The sequence below is a fragment of the Lepidochelys kempii genome, chromosome 5, assembly GCF_965140285.1.
Source record: "Lepidochelys kempii isolate rLepKem1 chromosome 5, rLepKem1.hap1, whole genome shotgun sequence".
Classification (NCBI taxonomy): domain Eukaryota; kingdom Metazoa; phylum Chordata; order Testudines; family Cheloniidae; genus Lepidochelys; species Lepidochelys kempii.
This window is the reverse complement of record NC_136384.1, coordinates 33,758,574-33,771,413: the sequence shown is the minus strand read 5'-3', so window position 1 is coordinate 33,771,413 and position 12,840 is coordinate 33,758,574. Positions and strand designations below refer to the sequence as shown.

Below are 12,840 nucleotides of genomic sequence, written 5' to 3'. Positions count from 1 at the left end.
TTTCTTCCGGCAGCTCACGGAAGCTACTAGATCGCATGCCCTGATTCTCATGGGTGACTTTAATTTTCCTGATATCTGCTGGGAGAGCAATACAGCGGTGCATAGACAATCCAGGAAGTTTTTGGAAAGCGTAGGGGACAATTTCCTGGCGCAAGTGCTAGAGGAGCCAACTAGGGGGGGCGCTTTTCTTGACCTGCTGCTCACAAACCGGGTAGAATTAGTGGGGGAAGCAAAAGTGGATGGGAATCTGGGAGGCAGTGACCATGAGTTGGTTGAGTTCAGGATCCTGACGCAGGGAAGAAAGGTAAGCAGCAGGATACGGACCCTGGACTTCAGGAAAGCAGACTTCGACTCCCTCAGGGAACGGATGGCCAGGATCCCCTGGGGGACTAACTTGAAGGGGAAAGGAGTCCAGGAGAGCTGGCTGTATTTCAAGGAATCCCTGTTGAGGTTACAGGGACAAACAATCCTGATGAGTCGAAAGAATAGTAAATATGGCAGGCGACCAGCTTGGCTTAATGGTGAAATCCTAGCGGAACATAAAAAAGAAGCTTACAGGAAGTGGAAGGTTGGACATATGACCAGGGAAGAGTATAAAAATATTGCTCGGGCATGTAGGAATGTTATCAGGAGGGCCAAATCGCACCTGGAGCTGCAGCTAGCCAGAGATGTCAAGAGTAACAAGAAGGGTTTCTTCAGGTATGTTGGCAACAAGAAGAAAGCCAAGGAATGTGTGGGCCCCTTACTGAATGAGGGAGGCAACCTAGTGACAGAGGATGTGGAAAAAGCTAATGTACTCAATGCTTTTTTTGCCTCTGTCTTCACGAACAAGGTCAGCTCCCAGACTGCTGCACTGGGCATCACAAAATGCGGAAGAGATGGCCAGCCCTCTGTGGAGATAGAGGCGGTTAGGGACTATTTAGAAAAGCTGGACGTGCACAAGTCCATGGGGCCGGACGAGTTGCATCCGAGAGTGCTGAAGGAATTGGCAGCTGTGATTGCAGAGCCACTGGCCATTATCTTTGAAAACTCGTGGCGAACCGGGGAAGTCCCGGATGACTGGAAAAAGGCTAATGTAGTGCCAATCTTTAAAAAAGGGAAGAAGGAAGATCCTGGGAACTACAGGCCAGTCAGCCTCACCTCAGTCCCTGGAAAAATCATGGAGCAGGTCCTCAAAGAATCAATCCTGAAGCACTTGCATGAGAGGAAAGTGATCAGGAACAGCCAGCATGGATTCACCAAGGGAAGGTCATGCCTGACTAATCTAATTGCCTTTTATGATGAGATTACTGGTTCTGTGGATGAAGGGAAAGCAGTGGATGTATTGTTTCTTGACTTTAGCAAAGCTTTTGACACGGTCTCCCATAGAATTCTTGTCAGCAAGTTAAAGAAGTATGGGCTGGATGAATGCACTATAAGGTGGGTAGAAAGCTGGCTAGATTGTCGGGCTCAACGGGTAGTGATCAATGGCTCCATGTCTAGTTGGCAGCCGGTATCAAGTGGAGTGCCCCAAGGGTCGGTCCTGGGGCCGGTTTTATTCAATATCTTCATAAATGATCTGGAGGATGGTGTGGATTGCACTCTCAGCAAATTTGCGGATGATACTAAACTGGGAGGAGTGGTAGATACGCTGGAGGGGAGGGATAGGATACAGAAGGACCTAGACCAATTGGAAGATTGGGCCAAAAGGAATCTGATGAGGTTCAATAAGGATAAGTGCAGGGTCCTGCACTTAGGACGGAAGAACCCAATGCACAGCTACAGACTAGGGACCGAATGGCTAGGCAGCAGTTCTGCGGACAAGGACCTAGGGGCGACAGTGGACGAGAAGCTGGATATGAGTCAGCAGTGTGCCCTTGTTGCCAAGAAGGCCAATGGCATTTTGGGATGTATAAGTAGGGGCATAGCGAGCAGATCGAGGGACGTGATCGTTCCCCTCTATTCGACATTGGTGAGGCCTCATCTGGAGTACTGTGTCCAGTTTTGGGCCCCACACTTCAAGAAGGATGTGGATAAATTGGAGAGAGTCCAGCGAAGGGCAACAAAAATGATTAGGGGACTGGAACACATGAGTTATGAGGAGAGGCTGAGGGAGCTGGGATTGTTTAGCCTGCAGAAGAAAAGAATGAGGGGGGATTTGATAGCTGCTTTCAACTACCTGAAAGGGGGTTCCAAAGAGGATGGCTCTAGACTGTTCTCAATGGTAGCAGATGACAGAACGAGGAGTAATGGTCTCAAGTTGCAGTGGGGGAGGTTTAGATTGGATATTAGGAAAAACTTTTTCACTAAGAGGGTGGTGAAACACTGGAATGCGTTACCTAGGGAGGTGGTAGAATCTCCTTCCTTAGAGGTTTTTAAAGTCAGGCTTGACAAAGCCCTGGCTGGGATGATTTAACTGGGAATTGGTCCTGCTTTGAGCAGGGGGTTGGACTAGATGACCTTCTGGGGTCCCTTCCAACCCTGATATTCTATGATTCTATGATAGGGTGACCAGACAGCAAGTGTGAAAAATTGAGATGGGGGTGGGGGGGTGGGGTAAATAGGAGCGTATATAAAAGGAAAAGACCCAAAAATAGGGACTGTCCCTATAAAATCGGGACATCTGGTCACCCTACAACAGGACCACTCAGGAGCTTAAAGTTGGGCATGTACGTTACTGAATAACAGTCTTAATAGATTCTGCAATTAAAGTCTGACATCTGTCCCAGCATACTTCTTGAATCAGAAGCACACATAAGTCACCCAAAAGTTCCTTGTTTGTGATTGCCTGTATGTATCCATGAGCACTACCTCAGTCTTGTTTGGGTTGAGTTTTTGTTTACTCTCTCTCATTCAAATTAAAACACTGGACTAACCAGACAGTCCATAATGGGTTAGCCAAAAAAGAGAGTCATGGGGCCAGATGCTCCACTAGTGAAAACTGTCCAGTCTCCATTTCCAGAGTTTTGTGTCATCAAGATAGTGAACATCCCAACATAAATGGCTGTATTACATCTCTTGCTGGTGTCACATACATAGTGGATAGTAGGAGGGTTCAGTGGAACCCTGTCATAGCCCCATCCCCAAAGATGAAATCCCTTGGGGAAAATGAGCAAGTGCATTTAACCACCTTCCGAGTCCCAACTTCCAGGAGTGGCTGTGCAGCCCTTCTCACACCATCAGGAAATACAACCTCCATGGGCAATTGGTGGTTATCAAGGACAATTCTTTATTGTCTATGGTCAGTTGGAAAACATCAGTCACATAACCAGGGAGGAGGGGTGGTTTATTTAATACAGGACATTTCTTTCTTAAGGAATAAAGAGTGCTGAACTGGGAAAGATGAGTAAAAAGACAAAATGAGGCAGAGAAGTGGCAAGAGAATCCCACTACGGTGGTTGCCCATTGATTTGAATAGGACAAAATAATATAGGACATTAATCTATATAGCTATGCGGGTGCCATTGTGTTATGCCCCGAGTGTTCCATTATAGCACTCAAAGTTCATCTGTTTAAATATTATCTTATTTCTTTGCCTAAGTAGTTCCCCTTTTAAGGGTTACTTTTTACCCAGAATCTGCATTCTTATTAAAAGAGTATAGCTCTTCAGGGGAAAATGAAAACAAACCCAGTTTCTGAATAATATTTTCGATTGCTGGGAAGACTAAGTCCTCTATCCAGGATAACAATTGCTCACTCTAATAATACTTAAATAATTTTAAAACTTATCGACAGAACTCCTGGCCTGATCTTTCAGAGAGACTGAGCATACACAGCTTCCACTGGCTTAACTGGGTGTTGTGAAAATTCATCATCACCTCATAAAATAAGAGTGGGTAGAATGCTACATCAAATAGCTTTAAAGTGATGTGCATATACAGAAAATATAGACAGACTGACATTCATCCAGTGTAGCATGATGTTATTTGTTCACATTAATTTTCACTTCATTCCTTTTCTCCAGTGTCATGAATAAGTGTGCTACACAAAGAGGCATGTTCAAACAATTATATAATACAGCCAAGTGCCACTCCTTACCTTTAAGGCTTGTAAACAAAGATCCTTCTCTGTTATGCTTTTTGTAGAAATGAAAACTTAAGATTGAGTAGCTTCTCCAGTGTCCTTGACTCATTTGAATGGGAATCCCACAGCTATTTTTATTTAACACTAAAACAAGTTTATCTTGCTCATTATTTCTCTCACTTTACCAGGCCTGAAATCCTAAAACAAGTAGGCAACATGGGGCTAGTGATCACTTTGTGAAGAAACTTTAAAACTGCTGGTGAAAATGTCCTAAAACAACTGGACGGCATGTGTTGGTATGCAACTGCATGAACCATTCTGATCAGAATCCAGCTTGTGTCCTGCCTGCATTTTGAGTTGGTAACCATGGAAATGGGAACGGACCTGTTCAAAGCCTAACAAAGGAAACCTTTAAATGAAAATGACAACACTGGATTATGAATGTTCAAAACTTCTACCAGCTCTCATAGCTTGGTTTACTCTTTTAAAAATATATAAGCCCCCTTCTATCTTCACTATTCCAAAAAGTTCAGTATTTAATACCCATTTGTTTGCACATTCATCACATGCATGAGCAGGTTTACATCGTAGCTCTCACAAACACCTATTCATGTGAAAAAAATATTTTCTTTCATTTAAAACAACTGACAATGAAAAAAATATAATGGATATTGAGTAGCAGCCAACAAACACAGGAAGACTATAAGGAATATCTGACTATTTAGTGTACTGCTTTTATTAAATACCAAAACTTCTCAATACTTAAAAAGCAAATTATTGTTTGAAAACTGTACCACAACCAGATACTTCAAGAGTAAGTCAATGCATCCTATATTTAGTGTCCAAGTTATGTAGAAATAAATATTGTTAATTGGTTTAGAACTATGAATAATTCATTGTGTACTTTATAAAAATGTTTTTCTGTAGCTCATTATGAAATAAACCCTACTTAATTGTAGAATATTGTAAAAATAAAAGCTCATAAGAAACTATTTGTAATATTGCTTTTACAAACAGACAAAATATTTTAAGAATCAGAGACAGGTAAAATCAGTAGCAACTTTGGTTTCAAAGGTTCAGATCAGACTCCCATTTTAATAATCCAACACTCAACATTTGGAATGGGAGGCATTTACACGAACAGTTCTACCTTTGGCCCATTCTAATTAACATTACACACACAAAACTATTCTAAAAAAAATCCTATTAGGTTTGCAAAGTCACATATTCCAAAATTAAGAAATGCCTGAATTAAAGTTGTCTGTGCAACCTTAGTTCAGCCACTTTGTGCATATGCATTATGATACAGCCTTTAATTACACAATCACATTTTCCCACAGGACCCCATTCCATGCCTCATTCCATGCACAGAACAGTCAGTGTCAGTGGCGGATTAGCCACTGGGCCAACAGGGCCTGTGCCCAGGAGTCGCAGCCAACTGGCAGGACCCAGAAAAAATGGGTGCCCCCAAGCTCCAACCTCCTTCACGTTCCTCCTGGGGAGTGGGATCTGAGCGCGGGGGTTTGCCCTGCTCCTGCTCCCCGACCCTGCTCCCTGGTAGGAGTGCCAGGTGGGGGGGTGGGGCAGGGGAAGCCCCGGCACCCTAACCCCATTTCCCCAGTAGGAGCAGTGGGGGAAGGAAGGGTAGCGGGGGACTGCAGACCAAAGGGAGGGTGGAAAGAGGCCCTCACTTCCTCTGGCCCAGGGCCTCACAAAAGTGTAATCTGCCTCTGGAAAGTGTTCACTAAATATTTTTGTTTCTCTCCATTATTCAGTGTGTAGCCCTGTGCCTTGTTTACTGCACAATATTCAAACCAGACTCTGAAAACAAAAAATACATTAATTTCTTCATGAGTTAAACTATGACGCTCAGCACAATAGTACTGGGTGATTCACAAATACTAAAATTTATTTTCACAACATCCTTATGAGGTGAGGGGCTTTTATTATCCCCATTCTACAGATGGGGAACTAAAGGTCAAAATAAAGGTCAAAAGTATCCACCAATTTTCGTTGCCCAATTTGAGATGTATGGAACCTGATTTTTCAGAGAATGTAGTATTATATAGCACTTTATATATTCACAGTATAGCTCCCATTGAGGTCAGATGCTGCTGTGATTGCTCAGCACTTCTGCAAATTAGACTACATAGTTTCAAGTTAGGCACCCATAAAATGAAGAACACTGGCCAACCATGAAAAGTTTTGTTTAATTGACTTGCCCTGTATCATATAGGCACTCAGATAAGGGGAAGGGCCTTTTAGCTATGGGCAGGCTTAGGCAACCAAAATAGGTACACACCTTCCAACTTTTGCAACAAATGAGGCAGGGGTCCTGACAACAGTTTATTTTGCTACAAAATCCCCCTACAAGGGGATGGGACACTTTGCCAGTGGGTTTCACAGATATTTGCTGACACCAGAAGAACGGTGAGACCCAGAAAGCTTGGATTCCATTCCAGGCTCTGGAGAGTCATGTGCTCTAGTGAGCAGACTCTTCTGACTTCTCTCTTCCAACCAGGCCTTCTCCCAGTCTGGTCTCTTCACCACCTTTGGCCCCTCATCCTGGTGCCATTTTTCTCACCTACTTTTCAGGCATCTCATCCTAGTCCCAGTCTCACTGGCCAGCCAGTCCTACTCTCATTCCTGTCCCACTCTCCCCCACCACCACTTCCAGTCCCAAGTTCCTTCCTTAGCCATTCCCAATTCCCTCCCAATCCTGCAATTCCTTGTAACCAGTCTCCTTGCCCAGTCAATCCCAGTTTCCACCTGTTGGATAGATCCTCATCTGATCTCTCTCCCCCTCACTGGCCTCAAGTCATCTACTCCTCTTAACCCCCTTCTGGTCCATCTCATATCCATTCAAATGAGGCAGCTTCCTCCTCCATGCTGCCTGGGCACAGCTGGCGGCGGCAGGGTGGAGAGAATCATTGAGGAGGGGGAGATTGGGCACCTGAACTGAGAGCAGGGGAACTAACTTGCCACAAGCACAGCTACTGTGACCCAGGGAAAGCTCCCTGCAGTTGCAGCAGCTGTATATCCTGCTGGGCCCTGGGCTGGCATATGGTCAGTGATGACACAATCTTCAGGAAATTTGGCTGCTAAAATCTAAGTCTCTCTCCTGAGTATGAGTGAATGATGACTTTTCAGAGGTTTCTAACCTGGCCACATTTGGGCAGATATTGACAGGTACAGCAAAAAGCCAAGCACTCACACAAAGGCCACTCCTTGCCAAATTTCAAGTCCCTGCTTCCAAGTATTGGGCACACTATACTTTTTCCAAAGAAAAGGTCTCCAGAATATTTTTAACATTGGCAAAAGAACATATTTTACTAGCCTTATTCTCAGAAACAGCTGAACTATTTAGCCTGAACTTTTCCAAGAACTTTAGCCTAAGGCAGACCCAGCATGGAAAATTTCAGCCCAAACAGTTAAAGTTTGGCAAAGTTATAGGTAACCAAAAACAGACTCTTATAATCGAAAGTGTCAGGCAACCTTAATAATATGCAATACTACCAGTTCTGCCTATAAAAAATTATTCATTTCTAATAAGCTAAAAAACAATCTGCTACTGTCAACCAAATATGATTATTTTGGTAAAATATAATGAAGGTGGTAGGTTGGCATATAAGAATATAATATCAAAAGGGATGGCTTTACATAAGTATTATTTATGTCTGCAGCACCCAAATGTGCTAAGCAGTTTCCAAACATAAAAGAAGGCACAATCTACAACCCACAATAAGCACAACCTTTATATTACTGCTTAGCTTGCAACAAAGCAAGCAAGAGCCCCTGTGTTCTAGAAGAGATGGCACTGATAATGTGGATATTAAAAATATATACATAATCAAGCCCAAACCAAACACACTGCACATTCACTGGGAGTGTTTTCCAGCCTATTTATGGTATGATCCAGTGGAGACATCTGATTGAACACAACAGGGATTGTAATGATTCCTCCATTCTTCCCTCCAAATAAATAAGCCCACCCTACTGCAGGGTCTTCCCCCCTCCCATTTACTCCCAAACATACAGCCCTTCAGTAACCTGCCCCCCAATCCGCTAGACCCAATTCCAGAAGCATTTATATAAAGGCTTAGGACTGCTCATAAAAGTAAAGTTATTGATTTCAATGGGACTATTCAAATATGAGAAGTTAATATTTGCAGAAACAGGGGCTTAACTGCCCTTCTCTTCTGTCAGCTGTGTAGGGGAGGAAGAGCTGTGTAATCTCTTTAACCAACAAAAGTTGGTCTACTAAAAAATATTACCTCATCCACCTTGTCTCTCAACTATACCAGTGTAAACTGAGAGTAACTCCCTTAAAGACAATGAAATTATTCTGGATTCACATCAGTTTTACTGAGAGAAGAATATGCGTCTTTGGTCTTACATCACTTAAGCCAAGGGAGAATGCTGTCTCAGTCAGTGGGAGTTCTGCTACTGAGTTCAATAGCACCAGGAAGAGACCCTTAGAAAGCATTAGTTCAGCAGTTACATGAGTTTTTAGTTCTCAGAATAAATTTCAAACTGAAATTACAGCAGATATGAACCATAAGAATTAATACTTTGCTTAGGCAATATGAATTAGTTAATATACATATAGATGCACCCTCTTACATACAGGGGAAACCTGCTCGCATAATTAGTTGCTATCCACCCCCTTAAACACCATTCTTCAGAATATCCCTAGTCCCAGATCTTTTACACTGTGAATTAGTGGACATATTTATCCCCCTGGTATGCAGTCACTGTGACCAGGAGGATAAAGGATGGATTAGACAAAAATGCAGAGTGGGCGTTTCACACTTTGATGCTTTAAGAAGTTCTCTCATTATAATATTACAGGGTTGGTTGTATACCGTAAATCTCACCACAGGTTAACATTTTTGTTTCTGATTTCATACCCTCCAGCCACACATTCCACCATGTTTCCCATAGTTACTGAAAGAACAAGCTGGAACACCTCACAGGTAAAAACTCAGTTTCTGTGGCTCTTCTTTAATAGACTTGCCAATTTAAGATACATGAAAGCATACAGTAATATTTAAACTTAAAGTGTTTGGGAGGAATTTTATGAGACGTGAATGTCATGGCTTACAGTTCCCATGAAAATATACATAATGGTCACTCAGTCATCCAAGAATAGAAGAAGGGTGTTAAAATTTCCTATGGACAGACCCCAGAGGGTGGAGGCAAAGTTAGAGGGATTTAAAGATTTTAAGAACAGAATCCATAATAAAGAACATCATGCTCCCATTTAAAATGTGTAAATTTATGCAGAAAATTAGTCATGACCTCCTGTAGTGCAAATTAAATTGGATGCTAGTCAGCTTGTCCAGGATTTCATCTGATAGCTTGAAAAATATAGATTCGTGTCACTAGCGAAAGGCAAGAATAACATGGATATATTTTACCAGTAGTTTATAAATGAGTTTTCAGTCACTTGGGATAGTATATAAAGAAAATGCTGAAGGAATGGACAGTTCCTGCTTCTTAAATATTTACCATTCCAGCCTTGATTAGGAGTCTCCTTGTGTTGTCCCTTCTCTAAAAAGAGTCACCACAACATTTTATTCTCAGAGGGCAGCCAAATGAAAGAGATTAAGAGGGAACTCGGAGTACATTAGAGCTTCTTTGGGGGGGCAGGGAGCCTTGAAGTGGGAAGATTCCATAATTTCAGTGGTGGAATAAAGCTGCTGCTGCTGCAGAGGGTCAGTATTTCAGCACCTTTCCTGGTTCTACTCACCCAGTGGCTAGTTTTGTGCAGCAGGTGGAAGTTAGTCTAAAATCCCTTCCCACCCCTCACCCTTCTCTGCAGCTTCTGTGCCTGGACTGAGTAGAGTCTGGCACAGCAGCAGGCTGCATGGCCACTTGGGGTTTCTGGGAAGTTCATCTAGAGGAAGCAATTATGTCCCATGCCAGGCTACCCCCTTTGGAGGTGGTCGCGGGGCTCCAGGCGCCGCAAGGTGCAATGTCCATTCTCAACAGCAGGCAATGATCTTTATGAGGTTAACAGAGACCCCCCCCAAGTTCTCCAGCAAACCCGCAGGGAAACCTACCTTGGCTGAGGAGGAGCAGAGAGAGCCACACGCCGCCGGGCTCCATGATTCCTGCACAGCGAGGTCCTGCCGGGGAGCTGCGCTCAGGGAAGGGCCAAGGACTCAGACCCGGGGCAGTGCCGGCTCCAAGCGCTGCACCGTGACCGCTGCTCCACAGCGGCTGGAGGAAGAGAGAAAGGTTGAGCGGCTGCTGGGAGCGGATCTGGGTCACATTGCGCAGCTGCTCCGCCCCCGCCCAACCCCGCCTGTTCTCCTAGCTCCGGGGCTGCGAACCGGGAGTCTAGTAATGCTCGGCCTGAGAGGCAGCACCTGCGGCCCGTCAGTAGCCAGGCCCGGGGCAAACACCCGCCATCGGGAAGTGGGCACCATCCCCTGCCCAGTACAGTCCGCCCCTCACCAACCTGCCCTTTCAACGCCCCGACCCACTAACCTGTCCCCCCAAAACACACCCCCTGTAACCTGTCCCCTCACCAGACACCTCGACCCACTAACCTGCCCACCACTGCACACTAACCAGCCCTCCAAACACCCCACCCCACTAACCTGTCCCACCCCACACACAAACCTGGCCCTCCAAACACCCCACCCCACTAACCTGCCCCCACCCTCCAAACACCCTCACACACTAACTGCCCTTCCAGATTCCCCACCTCTCTAACCTGTCCTTCCAAGCACACCCCACCCCACTAGCCTGTCCCCCAGCCACACACTAACCAGCCCTCCAAACACCCCACCCCACTAACCTGTCCCCCAACCACACACTTACCTACCTCTCCAAACACTCTCACACACTAACCTGCCCTTCCAGATACTCCACCTCTCTAACCTGTCGTTCCAAGCACACCCCACCCCACTAACCTGTCCCCAACCACACACCAACCTGCCCCTCAAACTCGCCCTTCCAAATACCCCACCCCTCTAATCTGTCCCTGCAAATCCACTAACCTGTCCCCCTCACCACTAACCTGTCCCCCTCATCACACACTAATCTGCCCCTCTAAACACACCTACCCCACCCCTCTAATCTGTCCCTGCAAATCCACTAACCTGTCCCCCTCACCACTAACCTGTCCCCCTCATCACACACTAATCTGCCCCTCTAAACACACCTACCCCACCCCTCTAATCTGTCCCTGCAAATCCACTAACCTGTCCCCCTCACCACTAACCTGTCCCCCTCATCACACACTAATCTGCCCCTCTAAACACACCTACCCCACCCCTCTAATCTGTCCCTGCAAGTCCCACTAACCTGTCCCCCTCACCACTAACCTATCCCCCTCATCACACACTAATCTGCCCCTCTAAACACACCCACCCCACCCCTCTAATCTGTCCATCCAAGTCTCACTAATCTGTCCCCCTCACCAAATACCCCACCCCTCTAATCTGTCCCTCCAAGTCCCACTAATCTGTCTCCCTCACCACTAACCTGCCCCTCTAAACACACCCAAACCCACTAACCTGCCCCCCACCACACACTAACCTGCCCTTCCAAATACCCTACCCCACTAACCTGCCCCTCCAAACACTCCCCACCCCACTAACATGTCTCCCACACACTAACCTTTCCTTCCAAACATTCCACCCCACTAACCTGCCCCTCCAAACACACTCCAACCTGCCCCACCAACCTCTCCCCCCACCTCACACTAACCTGTCCCTCCAAACAAACCACCCCACTAACTTGCCCCTCAACCACACAATAACCAGCCCCTCCAAACCCCACCAACCTGTCCCCAACTACACACTCATATGCCCCTCCAAACAACCCACCCCACTAACTTGCCCCAACCACAAATTAACCTGCCCCTCTAAACTCAGCCCAACTCACCTACCTGTCCCCCACCACACTAACCTGCCCCTCCAAATGCATGCCACCCCACTGACCTGTCTCCCCACCACACACTGTGTCCCTCCAAACTCCTCACCCCACTAACCTGCCCCACAATCTCACACTAACCTGTCCCTCCAAACACACCCCACTCCTCCAACTTGCCTCCAAACCACACACTACCCTGTCCCTCCAAACACACCCCACCCCACTAACCTGCCCCCTCACCACACACTGACCTGCCCCTCCAAACACACCCCAACCAACCCCACCAACCTGTCCCCAACCACACAGTAACCTGCCCCTCCAAACACCCCACACCACTAACCTGCCCCAAAATCACACATTAGCTTGTCGCTCCAAACACACCCCACCCCATTTAATGTGCATCTGCAAACAAACAATCCAACACACACCAGCTCTCCGGACATAGCCCCTCACCACACACTGCCCTTCATTAACCTGACCTAAGATCTATTCACCTCCACCAGCATACACAGCTCCTTTCACTAAGCTGACGCCATATATCGGAGCCTGCATAAAGATCTGAGTTCAGCTGCGTGTTCTGAATGTAGCAGGAGCTGGGCTCAGCCTCCCAACATCATTGGAAGTTGTATGGCCAAGGGGTCTTCCCCTGAGAAAGGCTACCCTAGGACTGCTGCTGAGTATTTGACTTTGTGCACTGTCAACCCTACATCAGGGCTGCATGTGTTCTGTGGACTGTGATTCTTCCACCATGGGATTTGCTACCAAAAACATCCCTTGTAACAGAGTTGTGCTCTAAAAGCTAAGCTTTCACGTACGTCTCTGTATGTGGTTTACATCTATCCACAAACACAAACACACATTTCTATCCCTTATAAACAATAGTCTCTTCTTCAGTCTGTAGACAGCCTGAAACAATAGTTCGGAGAGATGTGAACTCATAATTTCACTTAA

At 45.8% G+C, this 12,840-nt stretch overlaps 1 protein-coding gene across 1 annotated transcript in view; it reads right to left on the bottom strand.

Annotated features, from left to right (window-relative positions):
- Positions 1-10,229, bottom strand: part of ITGA2 (integrin subunit alpha 2) — an 86,665-nt gene extending 76,436 nt beyond the window's left edge. Inside the window, exon 1 of the mRNA XM_073343916.2 lies at positions 10,068-10,229. Coding sequence (XP_073200017.1) covers positions 10,068-10,113 — 46 coding nt within the window. The 5' untranslated portion in view covers positions 10,114-10,229. The remainder of the gene's footprint in view (positions 1-10,067) is intronic.
- Positions 10,230-12,840: the final 2,611 nt, after the last annotated feature.